At 41.5% G+C, this 18,935-nt stretch overlaps 1 protein-coding gene across 1 annotated transcript in view; it reads left to right on the forward strand.

Moving 5' to 3' along the window:
* The first annotated feature begins 2,634 nt into the window (after positions 1-2,634).
* The window catches only part of itpr1b (inositol 1,4,5-trisphosphate receptor, type 1b), a 64,257-nt gene continuing 47,956 nt past the window's right edge, over positions 2,635-18,935 (forward strand). The window contains exons 1-8 of the mRNA XM_047026379.1: positions 2,635-2,814; positions 4,257-4,370; positions 8,308-8,378; positions 14,216-14,331; positions 14,562-14,648; positions 15,556-15,714; positions 18,251-18,349; positions 18,799-18,882. Of these exons, the coding sequence (XP_046882335.1) occupies positions 4,279-4,370; positions 8,308-8,378; positions 14,216-14,331; positions 14,562-14,648; positions 15,556-15,714; positions 18,251-18,349; positions 18,799-18,882 (708 nt within the window). The 5' untranslated portion in view covers positions 2,635-2,814; positions 4,257-4,278. The remainder of the gene's footprint in view (positions 2,815-4,256; positions 4,371-8,307; positions 8,379-14,215; positions 14,332-14,561; positions 14,649-15,555; positions 15,715-18,250; positions 18,350-18,798; positions 18,883-18,935) is intronic.

The following is an 18,935-nucleotide window of genomic DNA, read 5'->3' on the forward strand; positions in this document are numbered from 1 at the left end:
GATTCACCCAGCCACTTCCTCCACATCCTCTTCTTCATCCTCATTTGAAGTACGTCTGTACATTTTTTAATGTACAGAAAAAAAGCACCTAAATAGAAGTACAAGGATAAGGGATCTTGAGAATGTACCCTTGCTGAATTCATTGACTTTGCCCAAGCAATCATTGTTTTCACTGATGCTAGAATTAGATTAGAGACTGGGCATGTAAGAGTAACCATCCTAAAACTGTAAACAATGCCACAGAGTCAGGACAACCATCAGCCATTGCACCCACACAGAACTGGCAGAGAACTGTCATCAGGCTGAGTATGAAGCTAGGGCACACAAACATGCACACACACTCATCCAAATCACACATACATACACCCACACAGATGGTCATTGCATTTTGTATTGACTTTCTGCTAAACAGTCTTAGTTGCTGTATTCTGGATGAAGTATATGCTGGGCAAGGATCAGAAAACCGTGTAAAAAACAAACCTATGTCACAAGGCAATATTGGACCTTAGGAGAACCCTTTTATGTCCAGCATGTAACAACTTGTCACAGGGCTTTTTTCGTTGGTCCTTGCAGGGAAAAATAAATCATAGTCTGGTTTCAACCTGTTATGAGCAGGAGGTTTCTCTCAACAGTAAAGCAATTTGGTTCAATAAATGGCTTGCCAGTATACTTAGCTGTCCATGTGATCCTTGAAAATCAATAACAATGATGTAAAATATATGATTTTCCAAGGTATCATGAGAAGTAAAATGCATTTCAGTGATACAATGAAACCACTTTATGAACCTCATTCTGCACACTTAACACTGAATCGTAAATCCATTATGGCCAATGGAACAGTATTTCATAAACATGTCAATGACTGCTTGCAGTCAACGGTGTCTGCTTTTGAATGGATTTGATTATACATTCCTTGTACTGTCTCTATGACAACGGAGAATGAATTTCATAATTCCAGACTTAAATTATAATTTTAAAAAGCATACAAATACTAAACTACTCGAGTGTGATTTAGGGTCAGAGACACATCAGGATGACTTAGTACAGGTACAGTATGTACCAAGCAGGGGATGGACCTGGATCTGGGAGACCTTGTCTGTTTTGGTTGTTGAATTAAACAACTTGATTACATAGAGACACATGTAACTTATCATAACTTCAACTGCACCAAAACATGGCCCTATCAAGTAGATAGAGTAGAGGTGAACATACATTCGTCAATACATGAGTCACAGATCAAAGGGATGCTCCCCTACATTACAGAACCACATTACTTTTACTGAAATGAGCTTCAAAGAATCAGCAGAAGTGAGTAAAACAGAGCTATTTGCAGGTATTTACATATCAATTGGCCCCTGTATTGTGCTTGTAGAGAGAGTATTGCAGGGTGGATGAGTAATGTAGGAGGAGGCAGTACTCCACACTATCCGGCACTCCTACAGATTCTGGGCCTTACTCATTATTCCGTGCGGGTGCGTTTGTGTGTGTGTGCGCGTGTGTGCACTCCTGTTGTGGAAACTTAGCCACAACCCCTCTTGTGTCAAATATCCCAAAACTGTTAAAAACAATAAACAGTGTTGTGACAGTTCTTCAGCATTAACATTAAAGAGCCCTAGATGATTGGGAGGACTATTCAAATTGGACAAAGCTGGTCTCCAGCTTTGTTAAAAAAAGTTGAAACAGAATCAAATACATTTACTTAACCTGTTGAATATACAATACTATTGGGTGGGATCTATTATAAAAAAAAAACAGTTTGCTGCTCTTTATTATAATCCTCTGGGATATGTTTTAATGACTTCAATAAAGTGAGTGGATGCTTTTTTATGTTTTTGAGAAATGATGCTGATGAGTCTGTGTTCCAATTCCAGCCTCAGGAAGAAAAAAACCCAATTTTGATAGGTCATTATACAAATGAACTAGATCACTCTTTGGGAAGGTCTTTGTTTCTTTTCTTAATTTTGTTTCTTGCTGTGTAAAATATGGTTTGGATCATAGATAGAGAGGACAGAAGACGACGTAGCCTATCATTTCATGAACAGTCAATATCTATGATCGATGATTTATGCTTTAAACAGTTTAAGGGCAAATTTCCTGAACAGGACTGATTAGGTTTGACATAAGAAGGCACATATGTAACTCATAGGCACTGTAGATGTATTACCAGGGGGTCAATCTTCAAATCTGAGAGTGGGGAACTCCAACCATAGTGTGTCTGACAGCTGAAAGTCCTCTCAATGACTTGCTTTCACTAATCACTTTTCATTCAGTGACATGCTCAGCATGAGACTGTTCTATAATGGAAGAGTGTTTCTGGTTTTGACATTGCACCCCTTCTCTCCCACAAAAAAAAATACCATAGTGTACATAAAGAAACAACTTGCACATTCTGGTCACATTCTATAGAAAATAAGCATATTATGGACCTACAGCATTTTTTTTTTATTGTTGTTGATGTTGTTTTGTGTTGTGTTATATTGTATCAAAATCAATTTTTTTGTTCATTCGCGTGTGCGTGCTGTATTTTGACACGTTTGAGCATCAGCTTTACTATTTAAAACTGCATTTCCCAGAAACCACTGCTGCAGTATATATCTTGCGAAAGGGGCGTTCCTTTAAAGAGCATGTGGAGGATGTAAAAAGAAGCGGATTGCAAGTACCACTGAGGACAAAATCATCTGTCAGAAATACGCCGCTTCTTCTAGCTGGAGTTTCGGTATTATGGAATTATTCGAGGGAAGGCTGGTGGAAATTCACGTTTGCTGACCAATTCAATATAGACTCTGTTTTCGCTGCCTTTTTCATTCTGGAAAGGTAAAGTTGATCTCAGTCCGTAGTTTTTAGCGAAGCATCATCTCTGTCATTGCATTTAACGATACGATAGCTATCTATATCAAACATAATATTGGTCAAGGAAGTAGCCCACGCGCTTACCGACACTGGCTTTATTAGTAGCATTTGCTGCATAGTTTGTAACACCGCTCATGTCAAAATGGGCCTAAAATCTTTATCCATAACCATAAACTTCCTCTTGACTAACATGTATTGGGGACACCAGCACAATTTTATTTTCGTTACAAGGACACGTGAGCGATGCCAGGTCTTTGGAAAATTTAACAATGTTGTCATCAAGTGCGCTTCCCGCTACCGCACGCCACTTGATCAATTTTAAGATTCTAAGCCTCTCCATTGTTTTGTCATTTGTCATAATAATAGCTTTGATAAAATCCAAGAATAAAGGGTTTACAACTAAACACTATTGACGATTTTTGATAGTAGACCTGGAATTGCAGTATTAGGTTGATTATTAGATTAGTTAGCTAACTAGGTCACTGCGGTCATATCAATGTATCTGTTAAGTAATAAGATGGTTATCATTGACTTTCCAGATATGTTTAGGGATCCAATATCATTTTTGAATATAGGAGCAGAACGTGATACATGTAGTGCTTTCTCTCAGATGTATAGACATCTGACTCGTTTTATTCACAATGAGCAGGTCTCTAGCCATGTTAAATTGGTTGTATGTCTTTAGGTCGTACTTTAGATCTTTTTCCATAAAGTGCACAGTAATTTGAATGTTAAACTAAGCATATATGCAAATAAAGTTTAAATAGGTAGATAATAGTATCAGTTAGTTGTGCTTTGCATGGTTTGGAACAGGGCCCTTGTCTGTTGAGCATCAGAGGGGAGTTCTGAGGTATAGTTTCTCAGGAATTCAGTTGCTGTATCATCTCTTTTCCTCCAGTAAGGTCAAGAGCTCATTGTGTCTTGGTGTCCTATATTTTCTGCACTGCACTGTATTGAATGCTGTCATCGGTTGATACTTATAAATGTGTGTAATACAGTACACCATGCACACCCAACAAGGAGATCTGTGTTGTAGAAATGTTCCTACATATCACATAGTACCAACAGCTAACACTCTATTCTGATATCCTCACTGTTAGAAAGAGCATTTCAGTCTACTTCAGCAATCCAGTTAGCTGCCAAACACATTCTAACCCTAACCCTATTTATGAATTCAGTGCTAATTAGAAATGTGTCATGTTATAATGTAATTGCTGAAGTGTAATGTTTGTGATATAAGTATGAAATCGATATGTTATGATTTAGTCTTCCACCTGTCCATCACCAATTTGCTACATATGTGAGTGAGATTTGTATTTGTTTACTGACAGTCAGCTACAGTATACAGGAAGGTTTTCAGTCAGGTTTCTGCATCTAATCTAAGTTAACTATTCAATATTCCACAGATACACTCAAGCGTGAGGAATCATGTCAGACAAGATGTCCAGTTTCCTGCATCATGGGGATGTTTGTTCCCTTTATGCGGAGGGCTCCACCAGTGGATTTATCAGCACTTTAGGGTGAGTACTGTATGATTGCTTCTAATCAAATAACCAACTCTTAACTTAATTTAAACTTGCATATTACCACACACTTAACCCTGTTCTAAAGATCCAGACATAAAGTGCAGAATTCACCATACTGACTTACTGACTGTTGTATTGTGGGATCAGTACATCTGCTGGAACCATTGAAAAGATGAACAAGCGTAATGCTGGATAGATTTTATCCCAGTTTTTAATTCAAAAGTCTGGATAGTGTGTGTTCTCTTATATTTTAATTTTTTTAAATTAGTTGCTCTTGCTATAGATGTTTAAACACCATCAATTATATCAAACTAGTTTGAACTGAGATGGAGTGTACAATGGGAGGGTCAAGAGATAAACTTTACATGGGGGCAGAAATTTGCATCATCCTAATCTCAGAAATACATTTTGAGAAACTGTATTTTCAGTCAGTGGTCAGAAGGTATAGGTGACATAGAAGGGTTAATGAGAACAGCTTTGAACTGGTTAGCCAGACAGGGGAGCAGACGAGGAAACCAAAAACGTGATGGGTAGAGTGGAACGGATTTGGGGAAATACTGTGTGGCTGTATCGTGATGCAGATTTTAGGATGAATAGCAATTTTGTTTCTCATTACAAGTAGTCACTCAGAGAGGAGGAAGTGGGGGTGCATCTTTTCGGGTTCCCTCCAGAGCTGTAGATTTACACAGCTATTATTGTTCTCACACATTATCAGTGGATACACAGAGGCTGATAGGCCTCGACAACATACCTGAGTTTATAATCCCATTAGCAAGTGTTTGTGGCAGGCTGGCGTCAGAGCTGTGTGTCGCTTCCCTGTATCCCTTCTATTTAATGCTCCCGTCTTTTTCCTCTGGTGTTTACCTGTCTGACAAAGAAACTGAAGACAGCATCTGTGTTGGTCTCTCCTTCTGTCTCCATGTTTGGCTTTGCAAACTGTGCATCTTAAACATGCCTCTTCACCACAGTGTATGACACTCAAAATCCATGGCTTTTCACAAATAGGTCACCATCGTAGTGGTAGTAAACGCATTTATGGCTTTGAAGACCGGCACCTTGACAGAACTCATTTGTCAAGTTGCCTGTCTGGCACTGTTGTGTCGAGTAATCATTTTTCCTCCTCCCTACACTGTTAAGAGGTAAGCTAACAGTGTGCACGAGGGAGGGGAAGAGGGAGGGAGAGGAGGAGGGAAGGAGGGAGCTATATTTAGCAACAGCATTGAGGAGGTGCTACTGTTGTTTCTGTGCATGTGAACCCTGAGAGACAGCTGTATAATGAGCCACCTGGACTGCAGCTGGTTGAGAGAGGACTGGACACTAGGTCTAGGGCTGGCGTGAGGAGCGGATAACCATGGCAATAATTGGTGACAAAAATTGGACGTGGAGAGGGATAGAAGGAGGTTTGGGATGGAAGAAAATAAGAAAATCCTTCATTAAACGCTTGAAAGAGGAGGAACTGCACGTGTTACAACAATGCTTTTCACATCCAAATATTGATCTAATCTTACAATAGGAGAAATAAATCTGTCACCTCAGACCTGTCTAAAAATCCTAACAAGATGAATGACAATATGCACATGATTGTGGATGTAATCATTTCCACGGTAGTCATGATTGCCTCTTGGTACTACAGAATAATAAGGCCCATAGCATGCTTTATCCTTTTCTCTGTTTAGGCTGCAAGCAGATTGGGGGAAGTGAAATTGTGTACTTTCTCTTTAAACAGATCATGTTACTGTAATAGGCTCTGCTTGTATCATATCCTGTGAACAGCATCTCTGTATCCTTCGAGTACCACACTGCATGAGCTAGCCTATAAAAAGAATCTGCTGACTTGCCTGACTCAATAACCCCACTGAGGTGCCAAGTTTGCCTAACCAACTATTTTTCTATTGCATTATTTAGCAAGGGATGGATACTTGTTGATGACTGTGTACTGTAAATATAATATATAACCCACGGTCTGTGTCCAGGTAGTAAATACAATGAATACAAAAATAGTAAGGCTGACGGATTTGCTCCGTTAACCAGAGGAACAGTTACTGTAGCTGCTGTATGAAGCGACTGTATGTAGTCTAGCTACCACACGTGTATCAACTGACCTTCAACCTCAAAGGGCACATCTTTGACAGATGTTCCCAAACCAAATGTTTACTTATCATAATGCCCAACAAATACAGCGAGCACCATACAGTAATGCATTGTTTTGGTTTGGTCTTCCAGCACTATGAACATGGCATGATACACTGACTACAAGGTCGAAGTGAAGCCAGTCAGCTTTCATTTGAATAATGTCTTCCATATCATCCAAACCAGATGAGCCACTTAAAAAATACAGTTGCTCTTGCACATACTTTAGGGTACTACAAGTATTTGTTGATTTGAATCCACAGCTGTGTTTCATTTAGCAAGTCTATTTGTGTGGTGCTGGTGCATTTATCAGAGAGCAGATGTCTGGTTTTGATTCAATAAATTGGATTTGCCATTGGAGACTGTTCTAGAGGTTTGACAACATGAAGAAAAACAGCAGTGTCAATTGAATCAAAACTCAAAATAAATTCACTAGGGACATTGCCAAAATCGTGGACAAACCAAAATCAACAGTTTGGTTCCACCACAAGAGAACAAAAAAGCCATAAACTCAGATATTGAAAATATCTCAGTAGACTGAGAAAGACCATAGTGGTTGACTGAGGAATACGCTTCACTGTGTAACACAAGCAGGAGATGGGACAGCTGCAGTGTAGTCCTGGCTAGGCATCACCAGCGAAGTACCCAGCATCTGTTGTTGTTTAGTTAATGTGAAGTTGCAGACTTCAGTGATGGCATGGAAAGGCTATGTGCGACTATTTGTACGTAATCTTAAAAGGTCCAAAAACTAGATTCTCTAAAATAGGGAAACTGTACCATCATTTTAAAATAATTTATATGATGTAGAAAAATGTCTTCAAAATGAAGCTGACAATCTTCACTTTAACCTCATTACACGTTCTACTTAAGTGAACTTTCTACTTTTTTTCACTGAACAAAAAGATTACTTTTGGGCTCACTTTATATACACACGTTTCAGGCAGGAATGTAGAGGAAATCTGGGCAGACGCTGTTCTTGCTCCATTTAATCCTGGCCTCAGCCTTAGTCCATGACTTTGCACCAGGCAGAGGAGATGAAACGGAGATCAGCCACTGTTTAGACTGCATGTTTTTAGACCTGTAGTACTGGTGGCGGAAAGACTGCTCTTATAGAGATTTGTGAATCTTCTGCCAAAATTAGAACTCCTGAATATCGTCAGTATGTGATAAATGGTCCCCATTGTAGATTCTACTCTAGCCTATACATTATAAGCATACATTATTACGTCCCACTTACGAAGTATTGTAAAATATACCTTATATAAAATGTAAGTTTTCTCTTTCACGGAAGCATGTTATTACAATGACAAGAAAAGGGTTATCCTTTAATCAGGGTCATCTTCTGTCTTTTTAAAGATAGTTTTCAACTTAGATTTCTTTGATTTTTGCTACATCCATTTCCCCTTCTATCGTGACAGGTGTCCCCCTGCTGATGAAAAACATCCCCATAGCATTGTTCTGACACCACTGTGCCACAGAGTGGGAATGTTGTTCTTGCATGTGATGTCATCAGACAATTGATGTATGGTTTCATGTGTCGACTAGACAAGTCTGAGAACTGTATAGTAGTCATGATATCAGTGATGACGGATGAACTGTAGCAAAATTACCTTATCTTACAGATTAAAAGGATCTACTAGACATAGGCAGTAGTACAAATTGATGACATTCACTTTCAGATTTCTAAAATGTCATCACTTGTGATAAGGCCTGGCCTGTGATGTCATATTTATTTCACCATGTCTAAAAATGATAGTTTTATTGAGTAGAGATTTACAGTCATCTCTATTTTTGTTCCTAGGCTTGTGGATGACCGCTGTGTGGTACAACCAGACACAGGGGACCTTAACAACCCGCCCAAAAAGTTCAGAGGTAAGGAAGGAATCTGGGACAAGTCACCTCTCACTATAGTTCCAGCAACCACTCTGTCTCACTAGAGATGAGATGAGAACTGCATTCAGAGCTGTGAAATAGCTTTAGATTTCTGCATTAAATGCCATAACAGTGTACCAAAAGTTAGGTTATAAGACCCACAGAGGTGATGTTTTGGTGCTTGTGATGTCACTGTTCTTTGTCTAATGCGCCCTTTGTTGCCCACGTTTGCCAGAGTCACAGTCTTTCAAATGTCCCAGTGCTCTGTGAGGTCACTGTTCTTCGTGATGTCACAATGCTCTGTGATATCAAAATCCTCATAGGTGTCCCAGTGATATGTGATTTCATAGGCCTTTGAGATGTAACCTTCTTCTGTGACATCATATTCACACTATCAAGTGGATATAATGAAGCCATTTTGGAATGTCACTGTTTCTAGGGTATCACAAGGATTATTTATTTAATTTCACCTTGTTTTTCTGAAGTGCCAGGACACAGTGCCTTACATCACTACTTGTGTTCTGTTGAGAAGACTCTAGACTAGCTGGGGTAGAAAGATTCTGTTCAGCACTTTCAGATATTGATCAATTGCATTTTATGCTCCATTCCTTTGAACCCAAAATGGGAATTCACACAATTCATCTTCATCAAGTCCCTAAATATAAATGTTTTGTTATTACGCCATATATTTTGAAAAGGTAATATGTTCAAATATGGCCCTTCAGACTATGAAACATGTGTGAAGCCTACTGATGGCAGACTGCCATGTTTCTTTAGCCAATGAAGCTGACATGTAGAACTATGCTGTCTATTTCCTGCCAGTATAAGCAGTTGGGATTACACCAGGTTTTCTCCATGACCTAAGTTAGGGAAAACGGAACAGGTTTGTGAGTCAGAGACAAATTGTCTGTCTAATGCTACTACACAACATCTAAAAGTCCAGTTAAGCCACCTGAACAACAAGGACTACTACCATGACCATTGCCAATATCCACCCTACAGTGAAGTGAATGTCTATTCCATATCCCCAGCCGGCTCCTGTCTTTCTTGTTTCAGTGTGGTTTTGTTATAGGAATACGCTTCCCAAGGATTGACATCAGACAGAGGCTCTTATGGTTTATGTGTTTTAGGCCAGTAGTCTTTGAACCCCACTCTCACTGAACCAGCCTTGGTATTTTAAGACACTTCTTAATTCACAATCAACATGCTTCATGCAATGTAGTTTAGATGGGGTAATTTAAGATGTTAATTCTATGTGTTTTTCAGTCATTTGACACCAATTTGTCTTGGCAATTACCATCATTAAAGGACTAGACTTCTTTTTCTGTGAGGGTTAACCAGTGGTCTTTTAGTGAAGAACTGCCACTGGGTCAGTCTGGTTGCCACAGTATACCGCTTTTCTGATGTAGAGTTCTAACCAAGACTAGCCTACATGGTGACGTTTGTCTCTCAATAATGCTCTTTTTAGCTCTAAGATTTAGTAAACAATGCTGTTTGAGAATACATTAATACAAATACAAAAGATATTCAGCATAACATTGTTAGATTGGATGGATTCATGGTCAGTGGGTTTGTTTGATTCGATTATGTTACACTAGGCCTATATCATTAAAATGTAGACTTAACTACCTTGTCACAACTTTGTGGTAACCCTATAGTTCCAAAACACCAACAACACAAAACTCATAATGAACAAAACATCTTATCTTATTCGATACCACAGGACAATATGTGGTGTATGTTTATGGTGGATTTTCCTGCTTTCTGGTACATCAAGGTTAGTGTAAACTTGGCACCAGTTTGCGAAGCACTCAGAGAGTGTGTGTCAGAGGCTAACTGATGGGATCCAGGAGGTGCTGGAAGCTGGGCTGTTGTCATGGAGATCTCTCTAAATTGGTACTTGGCAGGCCTCCAGAGCATGCTTTTGTAAATTAATTCTTGAAGCAATTGCCATTGTGGGTTTCATTGACTCATTCATTGGGTTTGAAGGTTGTGGAAATTAAATTGTCAAGGTGTTGCTGTCCAAATTTTACTTTATTTGATCTTGCAGGACAATCATCCGAAAGTACCATCCTTGGTCATTTTACATTCAGTCTGTCAGAGAACTGACTGTTGAATACTGACGACACACGGTCTTCTTACCTCTCATTAGAGTAACCCAGATCTGTCAATCTCTATCTGAGGACAAGTCAATATCCTGAAGAAAATGGTGTAGTTCAGCATTCCCCAACCACCTGTACCGCTCCGAGGGCCATTTGGTACCGGGCCGCACAAAAAAAATAATATTTTTTTTTTTTCTTTTAATTGATTATCAGAGTCTGAAAGACGTTTTTTTTCTGAAAAATTACCGGATTCTCTCCTTCTCTGCGGGACTTTTACCCTGAGCAAAAAAGCTCTGCAAAGACGTTTGTGTACTCATTTTTTTAGCAAGTTCTGTCACAGCAGAAAATCCAGCTTCTAAAGGATGTTGGAAATGGAAGCAGGGTTTTCAGTGTTTTTGTTGCGATCTTAGGATATTCAGCCTTCATCCAAAACACCAGCACAGGCTTCATTGAGCGTAACTATCACACGCGTCTCTTCTGCTTGACACATGACAGGTGATAGTTACCATTCAATGAAGCCTGTGCTGGTGTTTTGGATGAAGGCTGAATATCCTGAGATCGCAACAAAAGCACTGAAAACCCTGCTTCCATTTCCAACATCCTTTGGAAGCGGGATTTTCTGCTGTGACAGCAATCAAACAAAATCACAGAATAAACTGGATAAGGAACGCACTTCGGGTGTCACTGTCGCTTAGCTTAGTCTCGTTTACACATAAAAGTCGGACTGACGGATCAAAAGCTAGCTAGTAACATAACGATGGAAGACCAGGCTAAGAAACGTAAAGATGGGGCTGAACGAATAAGAGACAACATCACATTCACTAGACAAGGTTTTACCAATTGAAAAACGGCTATGTTTATTTGACATAAAGCTACCAAAACTATTTTTCGCTCAAATCAGCCAAAAATATGCTTGTGCGCTCTGCGCGCTCGCATTAGATGTGAAAGTTGCTAACTAGGATCACATCAAACCCAGAATGTGCATGCATTAGCAGGGCAGCTGTGGTGGCGTAGGCCAATACGGGGGCCGGTTCTGGTGGGCCAGTTTGGATCAAAGTCCAGGGCCGATCTTTCCTCCCAGTCCGCCCCTGCCAGTCCGTGAAAATATGTCTTACTTGAATACCCGTCCGTGGCGCAAAAAAGGTTGGGGACCTCTGGTCTTGTTGATTCCCAGTCCATTCTGAGACCTCAGGCTTGTCAATATTCATTCCTGACTGTTTTAGTCTTGTTGACGGCCGAGCCTTGTCTGTCATGAGTGTCTAGTTTGAACACCTGTCGTGGTAGTGTCAGTGACTTTTGGTCCAGTGGCATAATTGTTTGTTTTGGGTCGCAGGAAAGCAGATTTCTATAGCCGGTCCACCCAGACCACCCTCTTATTTTTGGAAATATTGACATCATTTTAGAATTAATGAAAATAATTAAGAATGTGCTGTACTATGTTGCAAAACAGGAACAAAACAAGGTCTCCTGTCGACAAAAAGGGTCCCTTGAGTCTGATTTCTTGCTTCTAGCCTGCATGTTGCAGGACTAAACAACTTCTCCAGACACGCTTTCGTTATGTTCGCTCCTATTCCACTTTCCTAGGAACAGGGTACTTGGTTGTTGCCTAGTAAAAACTCACTGCAGGGAGTTGAATGATGACTGCCCACTTGCTTTCAACAGTTGGTACAGCGGATTCAATAATAACAGGGGAACAGATGCAGAGTAGGGTTGTTCCTCTACCTTTATCTCCTGTAACATAAGCAGGCCTAACTAACATCTGTTAGATATTTAGGGCTGTGCTTGCTCACAAAGAAACACACCGAGCCTGGCTGGAGTGTAATAAATACTGACTTGCTGAGAGAAAGAGGATTCGGCAATTTTGTTTTGTTTTTACAGTGTTATATTTATGTTTTAATATACCACTGTGACAGTTTGATGATACAATTCTGTTGGTTTTCTGCAGAAAAAAAAGGATTCCAGTTTGAAGGAGTAGAAGAAAAAGGGGTAACTGTAACTGACCTAAGCAAATTCTATGCAAAACCGCATTCTGTGCTGTAGTGTCATCAGCTATACACTTTCATCAGCTGTGTTTTACATTCCTTGGACAGCTACATAATATGTGGAGACTGTTCATGGCTGTCAAGCCAGAGGAATTTTGGAGCTCTGAGTTTAAAGAAGCTTAGATTAAATATATATATTTCTTTTGTTGAGTAACCAAAGACATACTGCAGACCATAGTCAATAATGAGTTCTAATCATTCATTTTGTGGGCCATCAGTTCCAAAGCCATGTCTTCAACATGACGACCACCCCAGGCTCTCTGGAGACCTCAGCATCCCCCCAGACCTTATGAATATGAGGAGGGTTTTCTTGAACTAGCCAAGCCCACCTGCCTTCTCTCCAGGCAGCCAAGGCCCTGCAGCAGCCTGCTTGAGACTCACCACTACAGTGCTTCATCCCCGCCTCAGCAGAGGGAACGTCTACCAAGTCTAAATCCTAAGACGCCTGACAAGTATTAATAGCCTGTTTAAGCTGTTTAAAAGGCCTGATTTCCAAGGAGCTTGAACACATTTGAAACCTTTGCTTCCTACTCTCTGATTTGCTGTGGAACAGGAATGACTTTGGTGTAATGCTTGACACAAAGGTGTGTTGGCTTGAGGAGATGTTGGCTTGTAGAGACAGGGAGGGATCATGCAGGCCAGACTATTTCAAGGTTTCCCGCTGCACTTTTCAGTTAAGGCGGCCGCCTAAGCAACACACGCCTGCCACCATAACTACGTTGTCGATGTTGTCGTAAAAAAACGAAACAATTTTAATAGCGATATCCGCCTTGTTTTCTCCCTTCCATTCCAAACCGTGACCAATGCCAGTCTCCCTTCTCTGCAGAACGCATTAGTTGTCCGTCCCCCCGCATTAGTCTATCGCACAAACTACCCCCCCCCCCCCCCCCCCCGGTCGGTAGGCAAACCCCACCCTACCACCTTAACTAACACATTTTCTGCAGGAAACCCTGTATTACATTCACATACACCTCTCAGGGATCCTTTAGAATGTTGTCAGCCGCTTGTCCTATTCTCCTTCACCCCATTTCTCTTTCCTCTTCACTCCAGAAACCCACTTTCTTTCCCTTCACTCTTTTATTCATCCTGGCCTCCCACTGCCCCATTTTCTTCTCCAGTCTTCACCCCCCCCCTCTCCTGTACTCTGTCTGTCTCTCAAGACAGCTCAGCCCTGGACGCTGTGGCATTGACCGCCTTTTCCACAGCGCTCACCAGGAGGGTTATTTTTAACTCTGTCACAGATAATCAGGTCCCCCTCTGGTAGCTCTCAGATAGCCCTGGAGCCTGTGGCGGAGGACTACGTTCTCCATCATGTTCGTGTCACGGACCTGATTTATCATTGTTATGCCGTTCACTGCAGTGTGTGGTGCGGACCTCAATCGTTCTAGATCAATACATTAAGCTACTGGAGAATCTGTGGCCTGAGCTGTAAATTGTGCCATCTATGATCGCATTGCCAAAACTGTCATCATTCCTTACACTTATAATCGACCCAACGATTCATTCATCATTCCCCAAGGTTGTCTCCTCTAGGGAGTGTGCCGAATGCCTGAACCACAGGCTGATGGACAAGTGAAGAACACAAGCCAGGAGTAGGGAGGGGACTGGCTCAGCCAGATGAGGAACACTGTTACTAATGATACATCATTGGGTTCCAATCCATGTCCTGTTTTTCTTTCCGTTCCCTCTCCAGACTGCCTGTTCAAGCTGTGCCCCATGAACAGGTACTCTGCACAGAAACAGTTCTGGAAGGCAGCGAAGCCAGGAGGGAACAGCACCACTGACACGGTCCTCCTCAACAAGCTCCACGTGCGTCTCCTCCAGCCTCCTCACCCCCTGCATCTGTCCTGCCAAGCACACCCAGACGCTAGTAAAGCCTCCTGCGTTGATCCAAGGACACCAGGGCACCAGTGCACATTCCGTCCCTTTAAACCGTCCTCCCTGAAATCAATTATGTGGGGATTTTAGACACTTGCAATGTCTGACTGTACTTGTCGTAAAAAAGTGTTTGACATTCGTACCTCCTGTCTGTGTTTCAGCATGCTGCTGACCTGGAGAAGAAGCAGAATGAATCCGAGAATCGAAAGCTGCTCGGAACTGTTATCCAGTATGGAAATGTCATTCAGGTATGACAGGGGGGAGGCCCTGGTCATTAGCTGTCCAGGAGATGTATGAGTGTGACTGGCACACTGAGGCACTCAGTGCATAATGCTGGATCTGAACAGCAACAAACCTGGGATTAACATTGACGACGGATACAGTATGAATGCTACTGTGTGAGTTGGTGTCAGGTGGTAAACTTCAATGCGAGTACACATATTGCCACAAAAGGTTGAGGCTAGAGGGTTGTGAAGGCTTGTGGGTGGAAAGGGGATCTAGGGCACCCGGGCTGTCATGCTGTGCCACTCTCCTCCCAGTGGTGGAGGATCAAGGCTGTCAGGATGTGGGTAGAGCTCCTGGAAGTAGAGCACACTGAAAACACATTGACACCATTCATATATTTAGAAACGTCCTCTAAAAAATGTAATTTGTTACTTCTTTAAGTCCCTGCTCTCTCTCCCCCAAAACCAGCTTTATGTCGTTCTTAAGAAATGAACCTTGCAGTGGGTAATTTAGACACAAAAATCTGTGTGATTCCTCTGGGCAAAATCTTTAGCAGTGAAGGTCATGAGAACCATATCTGAACCAAGTATTCAAAAATTCCTGTGTGTATGGGGGGGGGGGGGGGGGGGGGGCAAAGAAGTATTTCTGCCCTGATACTTGATGTCTCATTCCTGTGGGATATCAAAACATGTGGACTGTGCCAGTCTTTGACTTCTATTCACCTTAGTCTGTTCATTCAGATTGTTATTCTATTGACACAATGGACACACAGATGGTGTCTTCCAAGTGTTTAAACACACCTTTAACATAACTATAATTTGTTATAATCTATTTAAAATCATCTAGTCTTGTGGATATTATATATGTCTGCAAACCAGGTGTTACCTTTATAACATTGACTATAAATGACTTATCTTCTTCATGTTCCAGCTGCTGCACCTGAAAAGTAACAAGTACCTGACGGTGAACAAGCGTCTGCCTGCCCTGCTGGAGAAGAACGCCATGAGGGTGACTCTGGACTCAGCCGGCAACGAGGGCTCCTGGTTTTACATCCACCCCTTCTACAAGCTGCGCTCCCTGGGAGACAGTGTGAGTGTCCACTAGGCTTGGGAACCGAAACTCGGTTCCAAATTAGAAACCGATAAGAACATTCCCGGTTCCGAGTATCCCCCCCGAAATGTAATTTTAGTTCTGCTCATCGGTTGCTGCGCTACATATCTGCAACGACATGTGTGGACGTTTATCTGCCTGGATCTGTTGTAGGTGACTACGTCATACATCAACACACAACAGCCATTTGTGTAGACACAAGCTGGCATGCTTTACGTCAGGGGTGTCGAACTCCGGTCCTCGAGGGCCGCTGTCCTGCATGTTTTAGATTTTTCCCTGCTCCAACACACCTGATTCAATTAAATGGTTTGTTATAACGACCCTTCATTCAAATCAGGTGAGCTGGATCAGGGAAACATCTAAAACATGCAGGACAGCGGCCCTCGAGGACCGGAGTTCGACACCCCTGCTTTACGTACTGTCACAACAACAGTGTGAAAGATAGACAGTGAAAAGTGGGCTTTCAATGTAACTCGGAAACAACAATAATTGCTACACCAACTTGACACATCGAGCCGATTCTTAACTGACAAGACAGCTGACATTAATTGTTACAGTAGTTGTTTTAGTCAGTGGAAGTTTGGTTGTGTAGCTGCCAAGCTAAGATTAGGATATCTTAGCATTCTGATGAATTTAGATTTGTAAAATCACCCCAGCCCAAATGACGGTATTAAAAGCAAGTTCATACACATTTATTTCACATGGTGTTACTCTCTTGACTTACATCTGTTCACTCATTTCTAACAAGGGAGTCAACTATTTATTCAACGCAGAACTTCCCAACTGCCTTGGAGAATTGTTTTACTGTTGGCTACTTCAGTGTGGCCAAGAAGAATGTCATAGCTACAGAGATTGGGTATCGTTTGAATTTTATCAATTCTGAATGCAAAGAGAATTACTGGTTAATTTCTAATCAGGGGGCATTTTGAGGCGGACTGCGAGAGCGTGGACAAGGCCACATGCAAATGAACATGCTGATGCTGCACTGTTGTATTGGCCATAGAGCTGAACGTATGCTTCATATCTAGACAGCTGGTCTAGGAAGTGTCAAACAGGAGCTTTATAGGTGTGTCAAAGTCTATGTATATGTCCTACTGACATGTTAGTGCATCTCAGGCTTGATCTATTCGAAAGGAAACGTCAACCACTAACAATTGAGACGAACCACAAACATGGAAAAGTGCTTCAAAACGTGATCCGTGGTCCCAGCTGCCATTCCTTCATGCTGGAGGAGCCCAGCTTTCTAAGCAGAGCTGAACTGTATTCGGTTTTTGCATATCCTCTGTTGTTGACGTTTTCGTTTTGCTTTTTGGTATGGTTTGGTTACAGGCAGGTGTTGTGCACTGCACTAAATGCAGTAGAGTTTGCATATTACTTCCATTGCCGCTTGGGCATTCTGAATGTTCTGAATGAAGATATTTTTTGTTACCTAAACATTTTTCCTCCTTTTTTCACCTTTTTGGATTGAAACGAGGAATTGGAACTGATAAGCAGAACCATTATCGGAATCGATTAAATTCAAACGATACCCACTCCTAGTGTCCACCCTAGCTGTGGTGGAGGTCATAGGTCAATGGTCTCGAACCCCCAACATCATGCTGTGCTTTTCACACTTGCAACATGGGTATATAGGCATATCGCAAAATTGATGAGCTGATCATGATAGATACATTCTACAAGCTGTCCTGTATTAGCATCATGTTATATTGTGTTGGTCTAACATTGTGTGACTGCTAAGGTCAAATCCCTTTTGCTCTCAGACAGGGAGTGAGGAAATGTGATTAGGAGAAGAACAGATAGAGATCTCAGTGAGTTCATTTAAAGCTCCTGGCTTCAATGATCTCTGCAAAGACCATTAACTAAGGGATCTCAGGGATAGGACACTAAGCCTTTTGGACTTAAATAGAATCAGTTGGGAGTTGCATATATCTGGCATGTCAAGCAAGTCATTGCTAAAAAATACAATTAAAATATAGCCCAATAGCCCTGGAGAAGTGCTACGTTTTTAATCAAAAAGCTTTATTGGGGATTGTAACTGATCCATCTCAAGTTAGAAATTGGCAATGTCTAAAATGCCCCCTATTGCTTGAAGGCTGTTATAGTAGCTGACAAATACACCACGTTCTATGATTCCATCACAACATGTATGACACATAATAAATGCCCAGAACTGCCGGTATTCATTTGAAGAACTGACGAAGGAAAATGACATTCATGCTTTGCATAGACCCTCAATGTTGTTAACAGGAACTCTATGTTTATTGTGGAGCTGCAACTTCCACCTTGTTATCCTGCCACAGCTGTTCTCTCAAGCTAATGTTGGGACTAGTGCCAAAGGTTGAGGTGATGTTTTGAATAGTTTATCTTGAAGGGCACTTTACCTCTGCTGCAGACTGTACTGACGCATCACTTCCTGTCCAGGACTGTGTAACCGCTCCCCTGGGTCCAGTGTGACTGTTAGATATCACCCTCCGGATGACACTAATGGAAAGTATGTGTTTGTGGGTTTCTTTAGGTGGTGATAGGGGACAAAGTGGTCCTTAACCCTGTGAATGCTGGACAGCCCCTGCATGCTAGCAGCCACCAGCTGGTTGACAACCCAGGATGCAATGAGGTACATGAACGGTGGATTTTCAGGAGCCTGCTTGTCGATTTGCATGTGTAGCAGAAGGCATCTCTGTTTTTTAACACCAACACCTGCATCTTTTACTTCCGTTCTTAACCGTTACCTTTCCTTTCTTAAGGTTCACTTGAGGTTCACTTGAATACACTTACACTGTACATTATTACCATCGTGCCTCACATTCAATATCCTTGTTCTCATGGTGATAAAATGAAATCGCCACATTTAATTGTCCGTGACCTTGCTTATAATCTAATGTACTGGAGTTTATTTACTTTGGGTTAATGCTCAGCATGAATAAAATAATATTACTCTAAACCTTTCATCTCTTGTGATGCACAGACATTATCAATTGAAGTAAATCCCTAATCTACCAGACTAGAAACTTAATGAGAGTCCCTGTGTCTACGGATCACACATCCTCCTCCTCCTCTCTCCAGGTGAACTCTGTAAACTGCAACACCAGCTGGAAGGTTGTTCTGTTCATGAAATGGAGTGACAACAAGGAGACCATCCTGAAAGGGGTAGGCGCTCTACGGATAAGGAGGACTTCCATGTAAGGACGCAGCATGTCCCA

Source organism: Hypomesus transpacificus, chromosome 9, assembly GCF_021917145.1.
Source record: "Hypomesus transpacificus isolate Combined female chromosome 9, fHypTra1, whole genome shotgun sequence".
Taxonomy (NCBI): domain Eukaryota; kingdom Metazoa; phylum Chordata; class Actinopteri; order Osmeriformes; family Osmeridae; genus Hypomesus; species Hypomesus transpacificus.